Source organism: Columba livia, chromosome 6 (assembly GCF_036013475.1).
Source record: "Columba livia isolate bColLiv1 breed racing homer chromosome 6, bColLiv1.pat.W.v2, whole genome shotgun sequence".
Taxonomy (NCBI): Eukaryota; Metazoa; Chordata; class Aves; order Columbiformes; family Columbidae; genus Columba; species Columba livia.
The window spans coordinates 14,111,919-14,139,791 of record NC_088607.1 but is presented as its reverse complement, the minus strand read 5'-3'; the positions used below and the strand labels follow the sequence as shown (position 1 = coordinate 14,139,791).

The 27,873-nt window shown below is 47.1% G+C and overlaps 2 protein-coding genes across 4 annotated transcripts in view; one reads left to right on the top strand and one right to left on the bottom strand.

Moving 5' to 3' along the window:
* Positions 1-377: 377 nt before the first annotated feature.
* ARL3 (ADP ribosylation factor like GTPase 3) overlaps positions 378-27,873 on the bottom strand; it is a 31,485-nt gene continuing 3,989 nt past the window's right edge. Inside the window, exons 2-7 of one of the 2 annotated variants that reach the window (XM_065067152.1) lie at positions 21,955-22,098; positions 20,710-20,826; positions 16,163-16,213; positions 14,030-14,215; positions 1,207-1,403; positions 378-818 (exon numbers count right to left, since the gene is read on the bottom strand). In XM_065067152.1, coding sequence (XP_064923224.1) covers positions 803-818; positions 1,207-1,403; positions 14,030-14,215; positions 16,163-16,213; positions 20,710-20,826; positions 21,955-22,098 — 711 coding nt within the window. In that variant the 3' untranslated portion in view covers positions 378-802. Of the gene's footprint in view, positions 819-1,206; positions 1,404-1,438; positions 5,463-14,029; positions 14,216-16,162; positions 16,214-20,709; positions 20,827-21,954; positions 22,099-27,873 lie in introns of those variants that run through there. The other variant, XM_065067153.1, reaches the window with a different exon arrangement.
* Positions 7,613-27,873, top strand: part of SFXN2 (sideroflexin 2) — a 30,716-nt gene continuing 10,455 nt past the window's right edge. Inside the window, exons 1-3 of one of the 2 annotated variants that reach the window (XM_021295907.2) lie at positions 7,613-7,798; positions 7,916-8,109; positions 19,743-19,847. The gene's annotated coding sequence lies outside the window, so the exon portion shown is untranslated. Of the gene's footprint in view, positions 7,799-7,915; positions 8,110-19,742; positions 19,848-27,873 lie in introns of those variants that run through there. The other variant, XM_065067151.1, reaches the window with a different exon arrangement.

The window sequence follows — 27,873 nt, the reverse complement described above, 5'->3', positions numbered from 1 at the left end:
GGTGCTGGGAAGGGAAATAAGTGAACAGATTGCAATAAAAAAATCCAACAAGCCCAAATTCAGCCAACTGAGCCCGAAGCTGCAATTTAGCCGGGAGCCAATCACAAGGCTGCGGTGTGAGCTTGTTTCCACTTAAACAAAACAAAATAAAAGAAAATTACAAAAGCTCCAGCGCAGCAGCTGGGTGGGCGCCCGGCCGGGTGGGCAGCGGGGCTGGGGCGCAGCCCCTCGCCCACACGTGTCCCAGCAGGGCTGGGGGTGCCCGTGCAACAGGCGACAGCTGAAATCTTGGGCTGTGCAGCCCCCGACGGTTCCTCTGCTCTGATAAAGGCAGTTGGCCAGGGGCTGCGAGGCTGTAAAGAAGAAGGAAACACTGGTCAAAGAGGAACAAAAATCTCAGTGTTTATTTCTCCTTCAGGCTGTGGATTATTATTATTTTCTTTTTTTCCCCTCCCCGCATCCAATCCACTTGGTTCCTTGTCCTTTCAGGAGCACTAAATTCATCATGTGGATGTAAAGCGGGGCTTGTGCGGGGAAGGGAGCTGTGGTTCGCTCTCGCAGACGCATGCAAGGTCACACGCAGCCTCGCCATAAATTACAGTGTGTCCCACCGTAAACAGCAACAGGAGAGGGGAAGCGCAGCAGCTTCAGGGGCAGGGGCCGCAGGGGCCGATACATAACGGCCTGACAAGTCAAACAACTCTCAGGGTGTTCACTTGCCAGAGAAATATTTTTCACATCCAATCCATTAGGCAAACAAGATGAAAAAGTATTTCCTACTTCGCTGAAAAAATACCAGAATTCAGTATAAAGCATGCCTAAAAAAAAAAAGGAGAAAAGAAATTAAGTGTGACCATCTATAATGTTATTTTCCAGTGGCTCTGACAGCCTTCCAGGCATCCTGGCTGTGCAGGGAGGGACCTGATGCTTTAAAGAGCTCTAACAGCTTCTTGTTTTTTGGCCCATCCTGGTGTTGCAGGAACAGTAATGAGTCAAATTAGTTGGAAAGAAGCAACCCCAGAATTCGCTTCCCCCTCCAAACCCACTCCAAACTCCACTTCATGGAACCAAACCCAAATTGTTCGCTGCTTTTCTTTTTCCCTTTTCCTGCCAGGTCAGTGGGAACGTGTTTCATGACACGCTTTTCTCTAACCTATGAAACTATTTCTGAACCAAGAAGATCCTCCCCAAGTTTGCCTTTCTCACTGGCTGGCTTTCCTGATGGGTTTGGACAAGCGAAAATCCAAAGGGAAAAGGCTTCTTCCAGCAGTTTCAACCACTTCTAGTGCTGGCGGCCGTCTCCGATGGGGGACGAGAGGGGAGCGGTGGAGGAGCAGCCTCGCAGACTGACCGGCGGCTCCGTGGGAAGGCACAGTCCTCGCCTGACCGCTGGAAACATGAGCCTGTCGAAGAAACAAGGATCACTCCCAAACACGAGTTGTCTTTCTACTAAATTTTAATTCCTTTTTTTTTTGACAAAGACATCTAAATTATGTACCGAGTAACAACATGACCAGATATTGCAAATACCCCTTTTTTGGTGAAATTTGAAAAGGGAACATAAAAGAGAGAGCTTGTGTGGACCCAGCCAGCCCAGGGAATGCAACAGCCGCCACCTTTTTACATTTGCAGAAGAGCGAGCCCTGTGGGGTAGGGGGGGCGGAATTTAAGTAGGCTGGTCTCATCCCAGTACACTCAATAATAAAAAAAGTCTGGTGATCAGTTATATTTTCATCAGAGAAAAAAGTCATTATGTGCAAGGAGCAGTATTGGCAGGGGGACAAACAGGAGAAGGCTGCCCGGGGCTTTGGCAAGCACTCCCCCAGGGCAAGGACAGACACTCGCCAGCAGAGCTGCAGCCAGAGGACACGAGTGCCCTCGCCCAGCGCTCGAGGTGGCAGCAGGGGCTGGCGCCCACATTGCCTCACGTGCCCCTGGAGAATTTCACTTCTCCATCACGTCTCCCCTCCAGAGAGCACAAAGGGGCAGGAGAGGCGGCCTCCATCTCTTGCAAAGGTAAAGCCAGATTTAACCATGTGAAAGTGAAGCAAGGCAAACTCCCCGCGGGAGGGGAATTAACCCCTGCGATAAACTTCTCGAGGTCTGGGGTGGATCTGTCGCTCCGAACCTTTAATTCAAGGCCGGGTGTCTTCCCGCCAGAGATGTTTTAATTCACCCACACCTCACCGCGCCAGCGGGGTGGCCTTTAATGGGCTGTGTTATGCGGGAAGTCAGGAGAGAGGAACATCATGGTCCCTTCTGCCTTCAGAAATCTATGAATCGATGCGACGTGTGGCAGAGCTCCACCCATAGCAATGAGACAGTTTGCATCCCCGAATCTCATTTAAAGGAAGGCAAAGCAGAGAGCGTCGGAAGGACAAAGCCTTGCGTGTGTAATTACCATAACCCGAACGAGAGCGGAAGGGCTGGCAGAGGGGTAGGGGTTTTGCTGAACGGTGTTTTCGGCTGGCCCCAGCCTGGTTTACAGGTGGTGTTTAGCCAGGTGCAGAGGGCACAGCCGATGTAAATACATTCAGATAAGGAGCAGCAAGTGAACAGAACCTCAAATTCTTTTACATTTTCACCAAGTTGATGCACAGAGAGATGTTCACAACACAAGGAACACTGACAGTCTTCACTTCAGGATATTTTACTTAAGTCGTGGTCGTTTTAACCTTCCACCTCCATCCTCCCAGGACAGCTTGCTCTGTCACAGTCTTCCTCTCTTACTACCTGTCACAGGTAAACCAAATTCATCTACTGGATTACGGGTGAAGCTCTGGCTGGTACACATGCACGCAACCAATACGTGTAGCCACACGCAGACATAAGGAATGAGCCAGCAAACACCTCTGGATCCTGAGTTCAGTAAGGCAATTCTTCCTTCCAAATTGAAGTGATAGGAGAATTGCTATATATTTATTTTATACACATTTCCAAGTTTAACCAATGTGGGTCTAAAAAAACCAAATTACCCTCCTGGATGCTTTTTTTGATCCAGAAAGCTATCTGTGGCACAAGTAAGGTGTCACAAGGTAAGTTTGCCACTAGTAAAAAATGTATGGAGAAGGGAAGCACCAACTCAGCTCCCTTACAAGTGAGAAGGATCAACACGTGAGCCCCCAAGGGGACCTTGCCCTGTCCTGCCTGGACCAGAGGAGGGGTACCCAAACACTGCAGCCCGCACCCGGCACGCAGCGCGGGCAGCTCCAGAGCTCAGGGGTACCTGCCACACGGCAGGTCGCTCAGCCGGCACGAAGCACGCCTGCGAGAAAGGGCTGCAACTCTTTACAGCGCTTGCATCATGCAAATGCATTAATCGCAAGGAAAAGATGATGCTGGGATGCATTTCTCCTCCTTGGGCTGACCCAGGAACATGTGTTGGTCAGATTCCCGGGGTTCCTGACAAGCCAGTGCAGCTGAGGAGTCACTGAACAAGCTAAGTTTAAATGAACATCTCATCTCATGACTCCTTACTCAAGCCATGGAGCTGTGTCACTTTGTCATTAGAGACTGCTTAACAGCTCGCTTGAGCCGGCTCTTTTCCCCCTCCCAGTTGTCCAGTGTTTAAAGCAAGGCTGTGCTACGCCGGCACACATGTCCTGCCTCAGTGCCAGAGACAGATGCACTCTGAGGGTGCTGACTCACGGACGCGGGCAGATTAAGGCTGGATTGCTGTAGCTGTTGTTGTCCCAGCTGTCCCTCTGCCCCCAGCCACAGCAGAGACAGCTGAGCTACAACCCCTGAACCGCTACTGCACATCTTGATGTACGGGGGGACCCGGAATCAGCCCCACATGATTTTAATCTGTCAGAGCTGTAACACGTAGGCAGCCAGGGGCTGCTTCACATACAGTGCAGATGTTTCTGCTGTGAGGTGGAGACGTCCGGGGAAGGGAGGAGCGAAGAGCTGGGAGCTCCAGGGGTGTCAGCCGTCTGCCCGGGTCCATGAGTCAACTCGCTGACGCGTGGTAAAGCCACATGCTTCAGCACACGCAGCTTTCCCCGTCCTGCCTGCCGGTCCGTCTCCAAGAGGTGGAAGGGGTAATGCAGTCCCTAGTTATTCTCTGGCCTTTCGCAGGCAGGCAGCAAACAAAGCTGGCAAGCAGGGCAGTGGGATTATTTTACCATCTGTGCATTAGAAGCTGGCCCAGGAGTCACCAAGCTCGCTTCACGCAGGACATGGCTGCTTTGGCGTGCTAATGACTCCTGCTCACTGTCAGTTGGGGCTATATTTGAATTGGGGACGAGGAGGTGGAAAACACATTCTCTTTCCTATTTCAGTGATTGCATCCTTTTAGAGGAAAGCCAGATTGGGGCAGAATGAATCCTCGTTTTACAGAGTGCTTCCCATCTGCCGTTCATCAGCCTCCTCACCCTCCAACAGGGCAACCAGCAGCGGCCCCGGGCTGGGGGGCCCGGGCAGCCCGCTCGCTGAGGGGCAGCCCCCTGGCCCCCACGGGCTAGGCAGGGCCTGCCGAGGAACGGCGGGTAGTAGAATATATCTTACATATTTCAAAAAGGAAACCTGGGACCTGGTATCTCATTCTAGAAAGTAATCATGGACTTAATTGCATTTTGCAGCAGAGTTGCCTTAACATCAAGGGAAAATCAACAGGGATTGTTCAACATCAAGACTAATCTCACATACGGAATTTACTGAACGTAGGAACCACGTTTTTTGCTGGCTCAAGGTGAAATGCTGGGCTGAATTCTCCTTCAGCTGCGAGAAAAGCCCTAGGCATGCTCATCCTGCATTATTCCAACTGTAAAGAGCTTCAATTATACACATATAACCCTTTTCTCCCTTCTATGGCGGTGTCGCAATGCAACAGTGCCTCGTTATGATCAAACTCCTCTTTTATGGCTATAGGAATATGTGGAAGTCTTCTACCCTCATTACACAAATGACTTCTTAGCAGCTTTATTTTAAGAAACTACCCACAATCGGTAACATAATCGCATTTTATCTGTCACTGAGGGGAAGCTGTGAATGACACCTGAGTGTGTCCTCAGCAACTGCAAACCTGCACGTATAGGGCAGGTCCTATGCATCTAAGCAACTACAGTAACTCACCACTTCCTCTGCTCCACACTGAATCACAGTCTCGCTTCTGCTTACAAACTTGCTTGCTAATCAGACATTTAATATTATTTATGCATAGGAAGGAAATATATCATTCCTTTATTGGGATAAAAAAATTCTACTAAAGAGCAGGTTGAGTTCCAAATCCAGCAGTGGGTTTTAGCCGATGTTGTTCCCTTTTCTTTCTCTCCTTTCTTTTTTTTTTTTTCTTTTAACAGCTGTAGCTGTGCACAGATGGAAAAACATTTGGTCAGAAAGCAGCAAATTAGTGTTTTCAGGCTAGAATTCTGCTCCCACCGCTCCTCCATTTCCATGCAGCTCAGAATGCTTTATTTCTTCTTAGCACTGACATTTTTGCACACCCAATTCATGCCGTCCTTCAGAGAGAGAAAGGTAATGTTAGTCAAGCGAAGGGAAAAGGAATCCCCCAATCCTACCCAACCACCCTTCTGTGAGCACCGTGCTCTGCCTCCTCATCTAGCCCCCTCCTGCCTTCTTGTGCCCAAAAATGCCGTGGGTAAAAAAACAAGCGTTTCATTGCTTGGTAGATGTTGTCACACAGAGGTTATTAAATCTTTCAGCTGACCATAAAAAGTATCATCGTCTCATCATGTCGCTATGTGTAGGTCCTCTGAGGAAGGATCACTTTGCAGTCGAGGTACGTCAGTAGCAGATGAAGGCTCAGTTCCAGGTGCAGCTACAGATGATTTGTGTAACCTCGGGCAAGTCAACTTGTCTTTGAGACCATGGATCTTAGGGGGCGGTTTGTTATACAGTGAGCTCCCTCTTAAGAATACAGCTCTAATTCTCTACTCAGCTGCAAGCCTTGAAATCCAGATCCATGAAAGCCACTGCAACAACCGGATCTGGACCCTGCTCCTGGTTCCTGAGGGGTCCCACAGGAGTTCAGTGAGAACAGATGTGGCCATGTTTTAAGAGGAGGATATACTCTTCTGAGCATTTCTGTAGAAATATGTGCACGGCATCCTGGACCACCACCAGCAGGATGGTAACACTTGTGCTGTGAATATCCGAGTCACAAGTTTATTGCTGAGATCCCAGAATGGGATATGCTATTGAAGGGCAAAGCAACATTTTAACTGCTCCTGTCACTTATCTGTTGTGAGATGCGCAGAACAGAGCATAAGATGCACAATCTCTTCATATTTGTGTCCCATAGCATCTAATACCTCTACCCTGTCTACGAGGTATCTCTGCCAACAGGGCGGCTCAGGGCAGAAAGAAGGCTGGTAGGGTTTCTGGGATGAGAGGACAATGACACATCTTTGTGCTCAGAAATTGGGCAAATGTCACCTTGGAGTTCTGGAAGGGGGGATTTCACTGTATTATGGTCAATGGTCATTTTTGGATCATTAAAACAATAGTGAGACCCTAAAAAAGACCAGAGCCTTTGGGCCAGCATCACTGCTAGCCCTGTGGTAGCAGTGTCACCGGCTTCCTATGCCCTTGTCCCCAAACTGCCCTAAGGCTGCCAAGGACCCCAGCTGCCCCAAGGACAGGTGGCCAAAGGCACAGCACAGCAGGCCCTTGGGGTGAGCTGAGAGCCACCGCCGTGCCTCCGTGTTGCCCCTCAGCACGAAGGTGGCGGCTGCGTCGGAGGGGAGCTAAAGAGTTAAGAGAGAAGAGAGGGAGTCCTCAGGGCTTAATCAGAAGCAGAGAGGTTCTCACTTGAAAATACCAATTCACCTTGATAGCTGCGCTATGTGACACTTCTTATCTGAAGGGGAACAGCAACTTCTGAGATCAGCCCTTGTTGCTGCGTTAAATAAAGAATAAGTGAGCCCAGCTTGTGCTGGGGTGCACATGAGGCCCTACACTAATAACACTTCTAACTCTAACCTTGGGGAGGGTTGATGTCTCCAGTTTCATTTATTTATCTCCACAGCAGAGATCAGTGTAAAACAAATTGTCTGAAATCCTAAGAGCAAATGGGAAAAGACGAGAGGTAGATTCATTTTAAGGCCCAATAGCTTTGTGTCTTCCCCTTTCAATAACACTGATAACCTAGGTGTAAAACATGTAATGCCTTAAGCAATCAATAGCGTGGTTTAAAGCTTATCACTTTAGAGAGAGAGGGAGCGAGCGATTCCCAGCATGAGGAATGCCAGGGCTTAACAATGGGGCTAGGAGGAGAGGTGTCAAGCCTTTGGCTCGATTGTGTGCTTTAGAAATCTGCATGATTGCCTGCAAAGAGTAAAAATAAATAAATAACTCAAAAAGCTCCCACACTGATTTCAGCTTCCCCTGCCTCGGAAGCAATAATCACATTTGCACACATCATGGCATACAAGGCAAGCAGAGCTCCTCATTCATTTTGAATGTAGGTTTATTTGCTGAACCAGAACAGCTGAGACAGCTTAAAGTAATAAATATCAGCTGACACCCTCTGCTATTCAGCAGAGTAATCCCAGAAACAATACATCACTGCAAAACAGCAAACACGCATCCTATCTTCTACCTGATCTGACCACAACCTGAATTCACAGTGATTAAAACTCTGCCTGCTGTTCGGGAGCCTGGGAAGGGGAAAGACGGACCGTTTCAGTGCCAGCGCAGCAAGGGTCATAAAGCAGAGTTTATGATGGGATTTACCGCGGCTGGGAGCCTGGCTGCATCAAGCATATAACGAGGGCAAAAGAATGACATAGCAAAATGCAAGAGGAAAGGTGAACTCCAAGTGGGCTTGAAATATGTAAGTAGGTCACTGAACTTTTAAAGCAGGAATAGATTTTAAAATCTCTCTTCTGGTACAAGTTAATTGACAGAAAAAAAAATCACATTTAATTGTAAATATCTCTCTGCCTGACAGGGATAAAGGGAAAACGCTCAGCTCTACGTGTGTTGTATCAATGGAGTATGTGTAAGACACCTTCCTCATTTTCAGCCACACCGCTGCTACATCTGGAGCTTCCGGTGCAGCTTCCTCAGGGGGTGTGTGTTCTGCAGCGTCCCCAGATGCTTTGGAGAACAGCAAATACAATGGAAAACAACAGAAACTAAAAGGTATGTTTGCCGGTTTTCTACCTAAGGTTTGAATCAGGATGGAGGGTTGGTATGATACAGAAATCCAGGGAAGCTGCTACAAACACAAAGAGCTGCTATGGGGAAGGCACACAAGAAGGAGGAGAAGGTGCTTGAAAGAGTCAGGTCCACAAGGAGTCAACTGTTGTCATCCTTTGTCCCTACACGCTTTGTCCCTACATCTGCATGTTTAAAAGATGGTTCTGTGCAGAAAGCACAATCCCTACAGTAACATTTAGATCTTGATAGATGTCCTTGAGCTGCTTTGTTGAGACATAGAGGCATTGGCAGGTACTCTGAGGATGGAGACGGATACAATATTAGTATTCCAGCCTCAAGTCAACCCTGGGAAAACTTAGCCAGGAAAAGATTTCAGATCTTTTAGCTGTGCTTCTCTTAGCTTCTTAACAAGCAGCCAGTAAACTTTACCAAAGCAAAAAGAGAGAGAACTCCAGGGAAGAGGATAATGCTTCTTGCAGAGAAATGCTGCTTGGCACAACCCCGCCTTGCTGCAGTCACATCTGCCGTTGTGCCAAGGGGGTTGTTCTCCAGCGCCCTTTGGGAAAGGACTGGTAGAGCCTTCCCCAGGAGAAAGAAAAAGTCCTGCTTGAGATTAGCCCACTGCTCACTTATTCTCTGCATTATCAGCTTTGCGGCTACGGGAGTGAAGTAATCTGACTTCAAACACAGCGAACAAGTCCTTTCCACCCCATAAAAAGCCTCCCAATTTCTGCTCCCCTGCAAGCCAGGGATCAGGCAAGGCCACAAACTTGTGACCCCTAATGTGACCTTAAGGACAGCAAAGCTTAATCCTTTCATGTAATCCTCTGTCTGCCATAACAAATTGGGTCAGGCAAGTGCAAAATTCTCCATCTCTAGCATTTTTGGTATGCATTATTTTAACTGTCACTTTCTTCTCCCTCTGCACAGCTAGGACTGTGCCTTCATTATCTGCCATTTCTTTGCACCTCCAGTCATACAGGCTGGCTTTTACAGGCTCCCCCAAGTACATCATCCATTGGTTCTCACAGAGATGTGAGCTTTTCTTTTGTCCTCTGAGACCTTGTATCCCTGATGCAGTGCTGTAGACTCCCTCCTTACCCTGCTTAAAAATCACAAGACTTTGCCCTATAATCTGAAATGCGGTCATTTTTCCTTGACCAGCACCAGCTCTGCCTGCCCCGAGAGAGCTACAGTCATCAAAATAGGTTTTAAATCACATTTACAAGTAGCCCCAGAACCTTGCTAAGATATGGAAGATCCCCATCTAGCCTGCCCTGGTTAAGACAAAACTTAGTTCTGAGGATACAACGTTGCTGGGGGTCCTGTTGTGAACCTTGCCCCTATGAAAGTGCTGACTGGCAGCATCAGCATTAACTGAGGTCTTGGGCTTCATTCTCAACTGGGTTGAAACAGCCAGGGAGGAGAAGGCGGCTCAGCCCCTCCCACAGTCCTTTGGGCCAGACCAGCGCTGGCATAAATCAGAGAACTTTAGTGGCTACTCTCAGTTCCACTGGCTTTTAACGGTCTCCAGGGGGCCATTATGCTTGGGAGACTCTGGACACAATATGCTGCAGCATCATTCTGGAGATGATTCCTCAGGGCAGGCTGAGCTCCTGCTGCCTTCATCAGAGACTCTTGCTTCAGACAAAAAACAAGCTGCAGAGCACAGACTGGTCCAAAGCCTCAAGTCATGTTTCATTCGCACCCTGCCCCTAAATAACACCTCCAGCAGAGGAGTCCTGCCTGCTTTCACCCCAGCCAGCCAAGGTGGAATGTACACAGCTTTACAAGCCAAGGACTACACTTGGAGATCTGGTCACAAAACACAACTGCAAGAGAGATGTTGTGAGGCAACAGTTCCCTTATGTTTCTCTGTTGACATTGGTGATCACCTCCCTCGCTTGCTGTCCCCATGCAACGGTCTTGGTGTACGCTGGTGCAGGACGTTGCTCCAGAGGCAGAGCCCCGATGGCTGTGGCATGGAGAAAAGACTTTCCTGCTTTCCCAACTAGGGCTGAAGGATAAAATCTAGATCCATCAGACGTTTTGCCTGAAAAAAGCCTTTAAGCGGGAGGGATGCCACTCCTCCTCCAATGGCACCATGAAGTCTGATTAACAGGAGGAGTGCTGCCCATGGTTACAGTCAGCAGGTAATGAAGTCTTCAGCTGGCATAATGGGGGCTACCAGCTGCCTTCCAGAGAACGCTGCATGGGCTTTCCAGTTAACCCAGTCACCCCTCTTCTGAGCCTGCCCAGGACATGGCTGGGCCCCTTTTCCAGAGTCTCCAATGGCTAATTTTAAAAGGGAAGATGACGATATGGAATCCCTCCTTAATTAACAGTTTTATTAAATAACCCATTTCAAATAATAGTTAACTTCTCTAAATTTATATCATTCTATTAACCATAATCTAATCTCATTAACCTTGAAATCCCCAGTCTTAACTACCCAATTCTATACACCATGGTGCTAGCAGCTAAACTAATTAAGTGACCTTCAAACTATTTGTCCTTCATGTATGTGCATTATTTATCTCTGCTCATTGCTCTTCCTTCAAGCTGTCACAAAAATCTTCCCCTATGAACTCTGTTCCTGCACATGCTCAGTACTAGATACGCCACCACTCTTCCTTTCAAATTCTGTCAGTGATGCCTCCAGTTTTACTCTCGCTAATACATTCCCTCAGCAGTGACGGTTAGCATGCTTGCTTCTTGGCTTTCATTCTGAGTACCTGATGCTTCCATGTCTTCATTTATTTTGCTGTCACTCATTGTCATTTCTTAAAGAAGGCCTTAGAGCAGTGACCTGAGATTTAACTGCACATGGAGAGCTTCCTTTCTGAGCCACTGGTAGAGGTACTGTGTACCATAATCCTCAAAACTACCTTTCTTAATATCAGTCTTTAAACAAGTTCTTCTTTGATTCCCCAGAATTTTGAGCATGTTGACCTCTCTTTAGAGTCAGGACTGAATAGGCTGTTTCTTCCTGGGCTGATCCAGCTGCAACCAAAATCCTTTGTTTTAAAAGCCATCTCCCAAACCATTTTGTTCAATGAGTTTCCAAGGGAGAGTTTGGCATTCTTGCTGTCTGATTTGGCAGGGCTGGAGTTATGACAGAGGGGAAACGTAGTGGCTCTTCTTCTACAAGTTGTACAGAGTTTGTTGTGACTTCCCTGACCTTCCTGCAGTAATCATTTATGGAATAAGCTGCAGTATTTAGGGCAATGAGACTGCAGTCAACAAAGCAGGACGTTATCTTGCCTACATCTAAATTAATTTGTCTAGATAAGGATGATGAACAAAATATATAGGCCTGCAAATACTTTTATTTAGCTCTTGTCTTCTGAAAGTGAATGCAGCAGCAGATTTAATTTCTCCTGTAGAGAGTACCGGACTGCTATTTTACTCTACTGAATGTATGGGGATGCACCATACTTCAAGGAGAAGGCACAGTAAGGAGGAGTTATCACAGAAGAAGTGCACAGGTCACTCCAGCAAGTCCACAGACCAGAGCAAGAAGAAGGCATTTGTCAGAGCTCGTGAACAGAAAGTGCCACTTTCTATCACTTAGTTATTCCACATGCAGCACGTGTCCCCAAATTTCATCTGTCACTTTACTGTCCCTTCGCAGCTGGAGAGCTAATTTGGACTTCCACAAACTAGAGAAGGGCCTGGAGGAGGGGAGAAGGTGGCCTATGATTGCCAGCAACCCTGTGAACTACAGCCTTGCTTTCTTGATCATATTTCTTTAGACTGGAATATACCCTGACACTGTGCAATGCATTTCCTTCTACCACCACTGATTCAAACTAAAGATTAGAGTTGAAGCCTTTCACAAGATCTGCTGCAACATAGTTGAATTTGTATCTCAGCTAACTAAATAAAGGCCCTTTGGAGGACATAATCTACTATGTTTAGGTCTAAACATCAGGTTAAGAATTTTAAATCAGAAGAATTGCTGCACTGGCTCAGACCAATGGTCTATCCAAGCCAGCATCCCCTTTCTGGATACCAAGGGAAGGAACATGCAGGAACGGGACCCCCTTGCTCTGTTCTTTCCTCCCTGTCCATGGCCCAGGGTGTTCCTCTCGGAAGAGCTTCCTCCAGATCTCGGGTTAATTGCCTGTGGATCTCTTCAGAAATTCACTTTGTATTTTTCTGAACCAACTGATACCTTTGGTCTCCACATCCTGTGCCAATAAGATCTGCAATTTAATTATGTAACTCACAATGAAGCGCTTATTTCTTTTAAGCTGTTGTCTGACTATTGCATTAGGAATGCCCTTCCTCTAGCAACGTGAAAAATAATATATAATCTATCTGACATTTTTATACCTTATTTTATAAATCCTGAATATTTTCCTACTCTCTGTCCTCTCTCTTCCAAGCTGCAAGTCCTAATCTGTTTATTATCTCTGTGTACAGATGCCACTGTGTGTTACTAATCATTCTCAATAGAGGATTCTCAAATATCTCCTAATTCTGAGCAGATATGTGGACAATATTTTTTTATGAAGGTAGTTAAGTGCTAGAAGAGGTTACCTAGAGAGGCTGTGGAATCTCCATGCCTGGATCTATTTATAACTTGACTGGACAAGGCCCTCAGCAACCTCCTTCAGACTCACAGTTATTCCTGCTTTAAACATGAGGTTGGTCTAAACACCTTCTAAAGACCCTTCAACCTTATTTTTTTGTTGGAATCTATGATTCTACTACTACTAAAACCTTTTTAGATGGGGCAAAGGCAGAAATTAATGTCATGTTCAAGGTATGGACCCAACATGTCTTTATCCTGCTACAAAAGAAATGTTTTCTGGGATGTTTCATGTTGGCTCTCTGATAATTCTCTAGCATTCGGTTTCGTTCTCTGGTCTTTGAGCACTAAGCTGTTCCCAACGATTTGCTTCTGAGCAATGGCAGCTAATTTCGACTCCATCATTGTGTGTGTATAGTTAGGGTTGTTGTTCCTCATGTGCATTATTTTGCACTTGTCAACACTGAATCTCATCTGCCACTTTACTGCCCACTCAGTGTTGCGGGCTGCTTCTGCGACTCTTCATACTCAGCCTGAGATCTGTCTGTCCTGAACAGCTCTGTAGCATTTGCAAATAAGGTTTTACTGAATCTGCAATGAAGATAGATGTCTTCACCATTCTGTTTCTTTAAATATCAGTGAAGGGAGTACTCCCGACTGCTCGGATTGTGAGCACTGCAAATATTTCATTCATTCAGGAAAGCCTAAGAGTGAACTACACAAGCCAAGGTCCCATTTACATCACAAAGAGCTTCTGTACTGCAGGAACTGGCTACAGTGCAGGAGCTCAAAACATAGCTTTTACAGTTCAGCACAGGAACACCGCTCAGCCCCCTCGGTGGGTTTTTGGTGCCCCACATGCTGCCATTAGGAGCAGTCTTTGCCCCACGTGCAACTCTAGTGTTTCCTTGGATCAGAAAAATCGAACAGTTTCTATCTGTCACCTGGATTGAGCAAAATGTCAAACGACATTAGTAGCGAAGGTAAATCAGGTTTCTAAAGTGCATACTTGCAACAGTCAAAGGGGTTAATAGTAAAAGACGATTTGTTTTGTGAAAATGATTAACTTGACAGCAGTCTCTTTAGAATAAATCAATATCTTCGTTTGACCCAGCCAGGGGGTCCTGGATGGGGAGGTGATCGCTCTCCCCTTTCCTGGGGATGGAGCAATCCCAAGGGCCCACAGCTCCCCCTCCCCTTTGCGCAGGTGACGAGACACGTGCCCCCTGTGTTCTGTGCTGCAAGGGTTTGGCCGTGCTGACCCTCCTTTGTGAAGCAGCCGGTCCAGCCCCACCCTGCAGATGAACAGACAACACTCTCTCGCAGATGGCCTGCTGGCACAGCAAGCCTTCTCCAGAGCCTCACCTGTACTCCCTCTCCTGAGAGAGCCGAACAAGACTGGATCTGCCAGACTCTGTCCCGGATTGTGTGTAGGTTCAGTCCCTCGGCAATCTCCGAAGCAGGGGCAGCCGTCAGCAAATCCTGCTTGTTAGCAAATATGAGCACGGGGACTCCACTAAGCTTTTCTTCGTCCAAAAGCTCAGCCAGCTCCTATATCATTTACAAGGGAGTTGGGGGAGAGTAAGATGGAGAGACGGAAGGGAAGAAAACCTTCAACCACCAGCGGTTGTCTCTAATTAGAAATATATTTAGGGCAAATGCTGGAAGAGTGTGTTCCATTGAAACCTAGATCTTATTATAAGAGAGCAAAAATGTATACAATCATCCCTGCCCAAGGTTCAAAAGCTATTTCTTCCAATTACAGGTTACAAAAATCTTCATCTTGGTCTGAAATTAGCAGTTGCCTTAAAGGCTACAACTCTGTGTTTTACCAGTCCCTGCTCCCAGGAGACCAAAACTGATGAAACAGCAAAAAACCATGTAAATTGGCAGTATGAGGAATCTGTCCTAAGTTACTGCCTGACTGGCATTTGTACCTGAGCAGCTGCTGACACCAGCCCCAATACCTTAGCTAATAATGAGTTTCAGGGTTTTGTTCCAGGTTTTATACACTCCAATTTGAGCTGGAGAGGACTTTTTTTTCTGCCCAGAAATCGAAATCTTCTTCCCACAAGAAAGTGCTGATGCTTCTGAAGGCATTGCCTAGCTGAAGACAAGCTAGATCAACTTTACTAGCTGGATTTTGGCTCCATATGCACAGCACACATTGGGTGGCATCTTGAGAAATGGGTTTGTTCATTCAAAACTGGGTGACTCAAAGAGATTCTTTTAATAGCCCAAATTGGAGTCTGCAGTGGATCAGCGATGGCTGAAATACTTCATGTCTAGTGTTGTGCAATGGCCTCATGCGAAACACGCACACAGTCTTAAGTCACTTCCCTATGTGAACATATGACAAACCCAGCAGAACTTGAACCTGTAGGGACTGCTGGGATTGCAGATAGATGAGTTCATGAGATTTTTGTGGGCTCCTTATTCAGCTGGAAAGGTCTCATGCTCTCAGATACTGTCCTAACAACTTTCATTCACTGGCCAGAAACTTGTGGATTAAATGAGTGCATTTGGGGAGATGCTAAACTGCAGCAGAAATCTGACTCCATCCCCCCAAAAGCAATGTTTGGTTTGGAAACCAGGATGAGAGAATGGAGTTACAGAGTTGGCTGAGATTTTTTTCAACAAAATAGGTCTTTCATCTGACACGGCTTATTTATTGAAACCAGAAGTGTTTGCAGAAATCTGAGGGGTCCAGGCTGATGGCACCTGACTCGGGCAATTACTCTAAGCTTCTGCTTCTTCTCACTCTCTTTTGTCCCGTGAATATTTCATTACTGATATAAAATGAAATAGCTTAAGCAGGATGAAGATTCTCCCCACCCCTAGAACAAGCAACAGTTCTGCTGTCAGGGTGTGCCCATGATACGTGAGAGGTGAAAGATCAAGTGCCTCCTTCAAATTAAGCAAGAACAGAGGGCTTTCAACTAAATCTCCTATTTCTGAGGGGTAAGTCTGCTGCTCGCTATTTTGGGACACTGTCACTTTCTGAATTTCACAAAATACAGTTCAAAAGTCCTATTTTTGTTCCACCATAGAACATAAAATGTTACAAAATGGAAATCTTATTTTCTGGCCAGTCCTAGTTACAAAGTTCTTAGCTTTTTTTTTTTTTCAGTTACATCCAAAAGACAATCAAGTCAATATGATTTCCATTTCAACTTCGTAAATAAGAAAACAGGATTCCTCAGGGTCTTGGCTTGGCAAGGTTTAAAGGACTTAGGGAAGTTTCTGCTTTCAGTATTGGGCTCCTTTTGCTATTATTGTATAACTGTAATGAAAAACGTTCTATTTAAACGGAATTAGGCTACCTATTTTCCTTGTTTCACATCTACCAAAATAATCTGCATTGATGTTGAAAGGCAAGTCTCTCTTGAAATGCAAATTTCCCTCATAAACAACAAAATCATCTTCCTAACTTTTGTGAGCAAGGGGCACTCAGAAGCACTGAGTTACTTCAAAGGATGCTGGGCATAAGTAACTTACCTGACCTGTTTCTTCAAACCTCTTCCTATCTGCGCTGTCAATGACATAGATCTGAAAAAGAAATGAGAGGAAAAGTTACTATTCCCAGGAGACACTCTCCTGCAATATCACATGCTTAAGGGAGCTGAGCCTAATAATAACACTTTTGGGCATAAAAATCCCTGGTATTATTTACAGCAAATGTTGACAAAACTTCATGACGTTTGGAAAGGAGAGGAACTACCTCTTTTAAAGCTGGGGGGCTGAACAGCCACGTGGGTAGGATCAGAATGGAGCTGGGGGCAGTACCGGGGATGTTCTTACCATCTCCACAGCATCTGTTATCTGAAGGGAACAGGAGACTGCCTGCTATCTTTTCACATGACCAGCTTACAAGCCAAAGCTGAGCACAGGAGAGCAAAACCTGGAGAACCAGACACGAACTTTCACTCCAGCCACCAGTGTGAGCACTGCACTGGTGTGACTGTGCCATGCTGCCCTCTAGCAGGATGCGTCACCTCCTCAATAAGCCACCAAGGTACACAATGGTACTCAGGGGACAGGTGAATACATTGGGGACATTGAGTTCCTCTCCATCAGGTGGTTGGTGACGAGGGCAAGAGACTCCATCTTCAGCCGCCAGTTTGTCCGCTAGGATGATGAAGACAGGGAGCAGCTGGCTCACAAAGACTGGCAGCAGAGTCCTGCCACCCTTTCAGGGCCAGACACCACATCTCATGGTCCGTGAGGAGGTCCAAACCAGACACCTGTTCCCTGGTATGGAGAAGGGTGGATTCCCCAGCCCACAAGCTCCCTACCCAGGGAGGGGGGTCTCTACCTCTCCAAGCAGCATGGCACGTGCAGATATCTGTAAGTGCAAACGAGCCTTCCCAGTGAAGGCAGCTCTAGGTCTGCTCAGGCTAAAACACTCCTCAAAGGCCTGCCTAAATATGTAATTAGTAAGTCCAGCCACTCTCCTTGCCCCCAGCAATGCTATTGCAGTTCAGAGCGCACAGGTATCAAGCCACATTTAAAGAAACAGAGAACCTCAGTATAACAGTCAGGCAAGAGAAGCCTGGCATCCCTTTTTTGTTGCTTGGTACGGAAAGGTTTTTGAAGGAGAAGGGCACTGGGACAGGAGACAGGGACAGGACTGGTGACAAACACTGAGCATTTTGCTTCCAGTCCGTGCCATCCCCAATCAGCAGTGATTGAAGCTGCTAGCATGTCATCTGCATGTTCTTTGGTGGCTTCCAGGGAGCAAGTGTCAGTCTGGTCTTCAGGGAATAGATGAGCACAGCACCCCACCATCAAGATAAATAGCATCCTTGCAGGCAGCCTCAGCATCAGACTCCACGCTTCCAGGATAATTTCGATCAAATAGTAGGGGGAGGGAAGATCTCTAGCAGCAATATCTAACTGTAGGCACTCCCTTAATGAGCAGTGTTAGAGTTGTTTGAAATGGGACCAAACACACAGCAGGAGAATCTGCATGCCAGGCCTGAGGAGGTAATCCAGCAGCCTCACGGACCTCTCTGCTGATCACTTGGGGTCTCTGGTCCTCCCGGGGCCGCACTGATGCACACTGACAGCGGCTGGGGGACACGCAGCAGGGCAGGACGCAGCTGCGCAGGGATGCGTCAGCAGGGCACGCACTTGGTGCCACGTGACGGAGAAAGGCCCGTGGGCACGGCGTGACACACAGCCGCTCCCCACGATGTGATCCCAGGCACGTGCACCAATACTGTATCAGCTACGCCCGTGCTCTCTGCCCCTGCCAAGCATCCACCCCCATGCACCCCATTTGGCATAGTAAATACAGACCAAAAGAAAGGAAGAAGCTGCAGGGCTGGCAGTTGTGCTCTGGGCTGAAACTGGCTTGTCATCTGTCCTCTTTTGAGATATCTCAGGGGAAGCTTAGCAACACATGAACGCGATAGCTCAGCGCTACTTCTCAACTGAACGGCGGCACCTCCCATATTATGGCATTTCTCTAACTGGCAAGGAAGAGAGCTGAGTCCCAACCAGCCAAGCTTTCTCCTGCACAGCTCCATTCTGTGCTAGGGAGCTATTTTGCAAGATGAGAATTGGAGACAACAGTGCTCGGGGCAAAAGCCACAAAAGCACAGCACAGCGAAGGTAAAGTATGTGCAGAGTGCCTACTTCCAAACCAGAAAGCACTGTGCCAAATAGCTGCAGGTGCCTGTCTGAATATGCAATCAGCCAGATATCCACACCTTATTTGCCTGGGTTAAGCTTCCAAATATCACAGGTGTGTGATGCAAGACCAAACTCTCATTCAAAGGCACCTGCATGGATTTGAATTTGCAATCACTTCCTGCTTTTTAATACCCTTTAGAGGGTCCTTTCTGCTTTGTGCAGCATAGTTTAGGAAAACACAGAAGCAGTGGGTCCTGGGAACTGTAGCATATCTCATCTCCACCTTCCTTCTCAGGCCAGGGCCACACAAGAGCCTGTTTCTGGCTGTGGTGCTCAGTAGCACAGCTCGCCAGTCTGAACAGCCATTGAGTACACTGTGCTGGAGAAATGGAGCCCGAGAAAGAAAGTCCCATAAAGTTGGGTGCCTCCCCTGAGAAACAGGCCAAAACAAAACATGGAGTAAGTGGGCTGGGCAGAAAGTGCAAGTGGTGGGACTGGATTAAGAAATATAATATGAAGGATACTTAGGCTCAATTTACAGAGGCACAACCGGTACCAGGTTTGTCAGAGGGTAAAATTACTGGGTAAAATGGGGCTGAAGACTGACAGAAGAGACAGAAGGAGTGTCATCAGCATATACCTGATCCCAGTTTTGGTGTGTACGGACATAGCAAAGAACTGCACTAACATGTTGACAGCTCCCAGTCTAGGACTGGGTGTCAGCACAGAGTACAGGCTAGGGAGCTCAGATCCATGTGTGCACCTTCTGAATTCCCACTATCACCTTCCCTAAACTGATTCTGCTTCTATCTACCAATTTTGTAAGAAAAAAAGTTTTCTCTGTACATTGCTTTATCTGGGGTGGGAGGAGGGCAAGGAAAAAAACTGCTTTAATCTCCTCCAGTCTTCAAATTCACCTTTATTTCTCACCTCCCATGCAGCACACACTGGGAAGGGGAGAAGCTCACAGGCTGGTGTAGCTCATTGCCTTTACGTGCAGAGCTCCAGATATTGTTTTGTGGTTGCTCAGCCTTGGCAGCCTGAGCAGCTGTCATAGCAGGTACAGATCCCCTAGCTGCTGCTTGGCAGTGTTGACTCTGATCTGCTCACCTACTGCCTCCACACCACACACAGCTGCAGAGCTTGCACTCAATGGGTGCAATCACCTCACAGCCTTGCCATGTCCCCCTTCTCAGTGGCCACAGAGAAGCATACGAAGTTTGTCCTGCTAGTTTCTCAAACCTAGATCTTTCCCCTTGGAAGATCTCACCACTACTCTTTGCAAAAGCAATCAACCGGGTTTATGCTGTGGTGGCTGCCCTCAAACACCAGATTTCAAATTAAGGCTGTAAAAAGGGGGATCTGTACAACATATTCCTGGGGAGTTATTAGCACTATTTGAATAACAGCTTCACTTGAGCAATGCTTTCTAAACCTGCAGGTGCAGCCAAGTACTTCAGGACCCCGACATGAGCCTTGGAGCAGAGTCCTATTCCTAGCCGCGCTGATCCTTCTGTGGAAATGCACTGAAGCTCCCAACACATTGGTGAGTACATGTGTGTGACAGGAGGGAGGAAGGGTGTCTTTCTGAGAGAGCTTCCCACTTTCCCACAGGAGTCCTGTAGACCTTGCTTAGAATAGCCTTTTCCCTGCTCCCACAGGCAGCATTGCTTGGGGTCGGGAGAGGCCTGGAGGCCCCAGCCTGCCTTCATCCTGGCACATGTGGCTGCACGTTAGAGGTGCTCTGTGAAACTAGTCAGGACACCACTTGGAGGGTCGCAGGGTAATGTGCTCTGGTATGGAAACACAAAGGTAAAATAATTGTACTCATCTGTAGCTAATTGTAAGGTAACTGCAGCTAAGATATCAAAAACACTAAAGGACAGTCTTATGATTAAAGGACCAAAGCAAAAGACAAGAATCTCTCTGTGTCCCTCTGCCAGAAGCTTTCCTATCTGATGCCAGACACAGCATGTAATTCTGCTGTGCCTCAGTTTCTCCAAGTAGAAAACAAAGGTACCATACTGACCTACATCTACATGAGGCTTAATACACTAATGCCCACGACAGGCCTTCAGAGTCTCCAGTGAAAGGAGCCATAGATGGATAAACTACAAGTTATTAGTGTTCTTTCATCTGAAGGAGACTGAGATGAGAGGAATGCTACTGGCTATAACGAGCACCATCCTGTCAAAGAAAAAACATGCAACTGAATAATTTATCCAAATATCACTGTATTTTTCTTACTGCGCCCAACCAATCTTGCCATTCCACTCCGAATAACTCCTGTTACAATGGCAATGGTGTTGCTGAGGACTGGGACATTACATTACTTGTTCCTGAATTTCTGGCTGAGACCTTGGAAAGCCATTGCATGAACACAGCATTCAACTGCAGCCAATACTCACAAGGATATCAGTATTTTCAAAATAGTTCCTCCAGTACGGCCTGATCTTCCTCTGTCCGCCTATGTCCCATACGTTCAGCTTGAAGCCTTGAGACTGTACGCTTTTGATGTTAAAGCCCTGGAAAGAGCAGAAACAAAGCCACATAGAGCACAAACCTGAATGGCTGGATCATGTTCATGGGCAGACACCAACACATTATATATCCTATGCCTGCAAGATGGGCCAGGCAGCCACAAAGATGGATCAGCTGTGGGAGAGGCCCTGGCAAAAGTGAACACAGCAATCAGTTTTGCCAGTGCTCTCGGGTCAAGGGTTGATGCTGTCATGGCTACAGAGACATATGATGCAGTTAGGGCCCTGCGAGGGATCAGCAGGGTGGGTGCAGGAAGAGGTGGGAGAGCTGCAGATAAGGAGAAAACAAGGGCACTGTGAGAAGCAGGACTGAGCTTGTGAAAGCTGAGAAGACAGTCCCAGCTAACATGAAGCCAGAGGTCTCAGCTCAATTCGACATGACACAGCTAATGCTGGGCTTAAAAGAGCAACAGCTGCATGTCTGAAGGGTCCATTTCATCAATTAGAGCACCAATTGAAAGGGCATTCAAGTAGAAAAACAGGATGTGGCGTGGGCTGGCAACATGCTGCCACACCACCCAGGGGACTGGCGCTTGGAATCGGGGTGTCTAGGCTGTGAGCTTTGGGAGGCAGCTGCAGGGTGGAGGGAAGCATCTCCCATAGCTCTCTAGCAACCTCCTCTGGTCAACACAGGGGACATGCTGCGGTGCGTCTGATGGGAGACATTGCTTGCCCCAACCCCAAGGCTCAAAGGAATGGGACCAGAGGCATCAGAGGGAGTGATAGAATACACAGGACCCTTGGAGCTGGCTGGGTGAAAGATGCAAGGAGACAGGGGCTTGCCCGATGCTGCAGCATCCCTTATACATGGCCCCTGTTTGGAGAAGACAACAGGAACAAAGTCTCATCCATCTAACCCTAGCATGACCTAAAAGCCTTCTGCAGAACTCCTTGGCACTCATCCACTTTTGCACTATCTGACAGACCTGGCCTGATGCACTCTGGCTGCTTCAGGGAGCTTCCTCTTATGCAGATAAAACACAAACTTAATGGTGCGCCAGGCTCCAGTTTGTCCCCCTTTTACTGAAATACACTGCTGAATCACTAGTGCTTTGTATAACAAGGCAAGTGGGACCACAAGAACTGCCTTGGGCAGGGAAAGGCCTTCCTCACCTGTGTTGGCGTGATGTGGCTGATGTCCTCAGATGCCAGCTGTTTCAGGAGTGTGGTCTTGCCTGCATTATCCAGTCCCAAGAGGAGGATTCTTACCTCCTGGTCTGGGGTGCTTTTCAATTTACGCAAGATTGACAGTAAACCCTAAATCCGCAAGAGAGATGGTAGCTGTTATTTCCCCCTCTTACTGTTTGCCCCCACCATGCCATGCCCTCCTCCCTTGAAATGGGTTCTGTATGGCAGTGGGTCCCATGACACCCTGAACCCCTTCCTGCAGTCCCTATTCCCATGTCTTCTTCTTCTCCCCCCTGCTCCAATTTTCCTTCATCTCAGAGAATATCGACGAGGTCTCAGACTGCACAAATGTCGCTCGGTGGGGTGCACCAGTGGCTGCATGGCTCTTGTCACACAGCTGTTTGGCATTCCCTGCGCTAGGAAGACAGTGCCTACACATATCATGTGTAGGACCTGCAAACCAAGTCCTTGTGAGCTCTTCATTATCTTCATCAGAGGGAAAACCCCATTAATTTAATCGCCCTCCTAGTTAACTGCAGGTTACTGTGTACCTGACAGAAGTTCTTTTCATTGTAACTCCCTGATCATCTCAAACCCCGTTTATCTGTCTAAAACATGCCGGACCCATGGGGCACGTGCCGTTCTGATTCTCAGGATGTAGCACTTAACTATCTCAGATCACCACACATCCTCACTAAGAAAAGCACAGTGGATTTCAGTCATTAGCCAGGCTCATCTCTCTGAGCTGACAGTATCACTCAGGATTAGGGAACAGAATATGCAGGTCAGCTCATTTACAACCGTGCACATTACAGCAGCACACCCAAGCTTTTGCCAGTGCCACCACTCAGAGACCTACATCTCTCTAGACTGGCTGGAAAAATATTCTGGATCCTGGCAAGAAACCAAGAGATGCAAATCACCCCGCTGCCACCTACCCCTCGCTGCCCAGCCCAGCCCCACAGGACAGGGGCAGTTGCAACCAAGGGCACAGCAGCTGCCTGGGTGTCCTTGGACACGTTGCCATGCTGCTCTGCACCCCGCTGCTTGGCAGGGATGGCTCCTTGGAGCCTGAGCAGCACAAACCACACTGAGTCCCAGCCTGGGGACACAGATGCTCTTACAACTGATTTGCCTCAGCAAATCCAGGGAAGAATACACCTACAGCCCTTTCTGGAGCCCTCAGGACTCCTGCTCGGTCTCTCCCAGACAATTCCCATGTCCTGAAGGGCAATGGAAAGGCGTTTCTCTTCAGCCCACTAAGATCCAGAGCCGGGAACAAAGTTCAAGTATCAGCACAAACCCAGGCCTACGGGGGCCTGTCTCTCCAGCTTTTTTGTTCTCCCATTTGCAAAATGGAGACAATGCTTCTTGTGGACCTGCAAGGCTGAATCAGTTAAATGTCATGAAATGCTTTGTTGCTATGAGGAACTACACCCTCTAAATATTCCTGCTGGGAGCCAAGGACTATTTGAGCCATGAAGGTTGCTCCCGGTTCCCTCCAGATCAGGGCAATCAGAAACCTGTCCTCAAGACAAAGAGCTGCAGGACATGGTACAACTGTCACCACTGCAACGTGTCCCCCGTCTGCAGCAGAGCCCCCCTGCCGACTCCTGGGGAGCCCAAGTCAGCCATTTGGAAATCACCACTTTCAGTCGCTCGTCATATCGTTCTGAGATGTGGAATGCTTTGGAAAGGACGCAGTGCTACAGGTCACGATGCCAAAGCTTCCAATAGAGCAGGATAAAAACACACAGATTCAAATGCACGTGAGATTCAATCCACCTCTTTAAGCATTTTTGATTTGCAAGTAATTTATCGGTTTTCCATTTAATTACCAGACACAGCTCAAAATACATGCATAATGTGTAAGAAAAGGGAGAAAAGAAGGAACTTAGTAAAACTGGGTTTCAAGGATATTGGTAGAACGTTGCAGGATGCCACTGTTGTGCTTTTAAAAAGCACTGTGGAAAGCTGAGGTTCAGAAATTCAGAGCTTGCACAAGGAACAGGAAAACTGCAGTCTTACAGCCCACTAAGCGGGCTCAGGGTATCACCTATTTCATAAACAGGCTGGTAAAAAAAACCTGGGAATCTAGGGCTCCTTCACAGATCTGTTAATCAGGAGTGGACTCTGCTTGACAGAGGGTGCCGTGCCTGCAGAGTGCGGGCACAGTAAATCCCCAAACTGCTTTTAGCTGAAGCGTACAGGCCTGTAACATCACGTGCTGAGCCCTGAGGGAGCAGATGTTCACAGCTGGCTCTTGCCCATGGGCCCGTAGCTAATGAATGGGAAGGGCTGTGCTCAGTGCAGCCAGTCACTGCAAGCCCACCCAACCCAACAGCTCATGTCCCCGGGTGCAGGGCCCAGCCCGTGTTCTGCCCCCATGCTGGTGTGTAGTTCCACACGTCTGAGAGAAAAGGAACAGCAACAAAATTATCTCTAATGCTTACTTGTTTACATGCATGTCCTAAGTGCCCTTGACTTCATTAAAAAACACAAGTTTAACCACATGACTAGCAACACACATTTTCTTTTCACCTGCAGTCAAATTTACAGTTGTGTTTGTTGGCTTGTAAATCTATGGATTTCAGCTTGGTGTGGACAGACCCCACAGGGGAAGGAACTCTAAAATTCACACATTTTCCCTCCTTTCCAACAAACCACTGAATTTCCCATTCTTATGGGCCTGACCCAAAGCCAACACACACCAGCCAAAGTGCCACTGCCGCCTTCAGAGAGCTCAGAATCAGGCCCTATTATTTTAGTTTATTGCTCACAGTTAAAAAAAGAAGCTGTTGAAATGCTAATCCTATTCACAGCACCACTTGCTAAGAGCAGAGCAGCATATCCCAGAGCAGATCAGGATTAGGAGCCTTTATGTTTCAGAATTCAAGTCCAAAATACTGAGCGCAAAGAAATGTATTACAAAGTATTGCTTATCTATCACGGAGCAATTCTCAAGGGTCGGGATGAGGAACAGTTGTAAATGTTAATAGAGCTTCTCCCATTGTAGACAGATGCTATTTCTGGGCTAGTATGACAGCCTACGAGAAAACGATCAGCATCGTTCCATATTCTACTCAAGTGACACTGCTGCATGGCTGATCACAGGATTATCTGGGGTAGCCAATAGAAGAGAGGATATATATAGAAATAAAAGTATTCTCTAAGGTATAAAGTAAGCTGATTTAAAAGGCTGGAAGACAAGCAAGCCAACACAGAAAAGTGGACTTTATTTCAGTAGCTGCTGGCGTAGGTTACACGGTCTGTATACACAACTTAAGAGTCAAATAATAGTATTGGCTACTATGATTGTTACTACTTTGTGAATATTATTTAAAACTTGCACCCAGCATCCTCCATTTAGTTACTGAAGATTTAAGATTAAAAAGAGCTATCCACAGATAGGTTTCTAACGTTTTCATTTTTTTCAACTGGTCTTACGAGCACACTGGCTAGGAAGACAGAAAGCATTTCCTGACAGCTTAGTAGACTGGAAAAAATAACCCAGCCGAGTTCCTTGCTGCATGTCACTGCTATGTGGGACAAGCAACCCTTACTGCACACACGCTGATGGACAAGCATCTCTCTGCTTGCAAACACAATGCTGAAACACCTTGGGCTGATCAGAGTCAGAAAGCAACCCCTTGTTATTGACAGGAGATGTCAGGTAGAAAGCCGTGAAACGGGAAAATTCGGTACCAAGAGGATGCTCAGAGGCAACAGGAGAGGAGCAGGCCATTGAAGTGGAGCAGCAAACAAATGTCTTGATGCTGAGACTCAACCCACAGTGAGGAGGGAGGACACCCAAGACACCTGCCTGGCAGCCAGGCCAGCAGCACTTGCCCACTGGGGTGTCCAGGGTGAGGTGCAGGACAAGTCTCAAGCAGGACGGTGGAAACATTCGCTGGCTGAGGAGCTGCAGGGACTACATACGGGAGTGTAAGGGCAGCGTGTCATTTGCACAAAACTAAGCGGACTGCGGCATCTGTAAGAGAGAAGGGAACTGCAGATGCTGTTCAGATAATGAGCAGCACAGCGTGGCAGCGTGCAGCCTTTGAGTAGGGCAGCCATAGAGAGCAACTCAAGGCTGGGCACGGCCAGCCAGCAACTGCTTCTTGGTCACCTCTGGGTTAAGCAAACTATGTTTTATATCAGATCAGCTTGTTTAAAAACATCTTTGTCCTTGGTGGAGAGGGTTTTCTTTACAAGCACCATGAGGAGACAGACTGATGGGGTCAGCAATGAGGACACTGCATTTTCCAGACAGTGAGTGGGGGCATACAAAATGAAAAAAAAAGACTCCTGACAATTACTATGAAATCAGAGTGGGGCATTAAATTCAGAGATGCAACTAAATGGGCAAGAGCGCTCATAAACACATCAAGCATGAAAGCAAAGCCAACCATCTTATTAGCATCCTTCAGAAAACAGGGATGTGTGGTTTTATGAAAGTATATCATTGCTAGGTTTAAAATACCCAGTGAATTATCAAAAGACTTTCAGTTATAGCTGCATGCAGTAATCCTATTCTCTTAAAAAAAAATACAGACATATATAAAAATACAGTGACATTTATAGTCCTAGCTAAGGGTTTTGTGGGTTTATTCAGCTTTAAATCCATGCTGTATATGGGTCTTTTGAACTACTTGATGCATGTAACTACATCCTGTACCACAGAAGCCGCTGAAAGGAAGATTCACTTTATAGGCCAAAGCAAAAATTGGTTTGGGACAAACAGAGCATTGAGATAATCTGTTTAAACATTGTATCAGATTGGCAATATAAAGCCATAATGGAAAGAACAATTTCCCCTTGTACTGAGGGCTGGATACACAGGGCATGGATAAAGCACAGCCCACAAGCCGCTGTGGAGCACAGTTGATTCCTATTAGTAAAGGGAGGTAAATGTTTTCTGTTTATCAGCCACAAAGCTCAGATAATGAATTTAAAATAAAACCACCCTCAGACACTAGCAATTGCTTATCTACTAGATGTGGATATTTACCTAGAACCAAATCAATTCATGGAGATGCAATATGGCCACAAAGCTCAGCACCTCAGCCTGCTGCTGTGGCCACATCTCCCCACCCTGCACAGACACCCTCCTCCCCACTGCTGCAACCACACGTCACTTGTCTTCACCCTCAAGGTCCTTCCCAACCAAGCCTGTTTGCTGGGGAGATGATGGTTCCTGTCTCCTCGCAGTTCGTGATGCCCCAGCACTGCCGAGCTCTGTTCTCAAACCTTTGTCCCTTTCCTACACCCATGGGAGAAACTTCACAAAATATCCATAAAACCACCCCGGGATTCTCCCGCTAGTTCCTCCTCTGCCACACCTACAATCCTTGATGAGGTTTAGGCGGTGAACATGACAAGTTTGAACCTGTCTTGGGCTCTCCTTGCTTCTATTGCTCAGTTATCTCTCACCTGAGACAACTGTACTTCCACGGTGTGGGGAACATCTCTCTGTTCTGCCTGCACAGCGCTTAAAACAGCTCTGGCCCACAATTTACTTTTAATTAAGCAACATGGCAGCGGTTCTCTGTTTTTAAAGAGTAAGTTAGAGGGTGCACGTGATGGTTTCAGAAAGTCACACAGGAAAAGCTGCCATGGGGGAGGATGCGGGGCTTTGTTGAGCCAAATATCCAGCCTTCAGCAGTGGATATTTGAGGCTGCATTCCTTGTCCAGGGCGCAATCCTGTGCACTCAGAGCTGGAGGAGGGGAGTCCTTCCTGACAACTGCACTGATTAGCTGGTGCCCTGAAGAATGACGTCTGATTACCTTTCTCTTCGGCTGCAGAACTGCAAATGTCACTAATGGTCATAAAATCACACAGTCTTTCAAAATACAACCAAAGTAAATTAATCTATTGAGCACAGTTTATTCAATACTTCTTA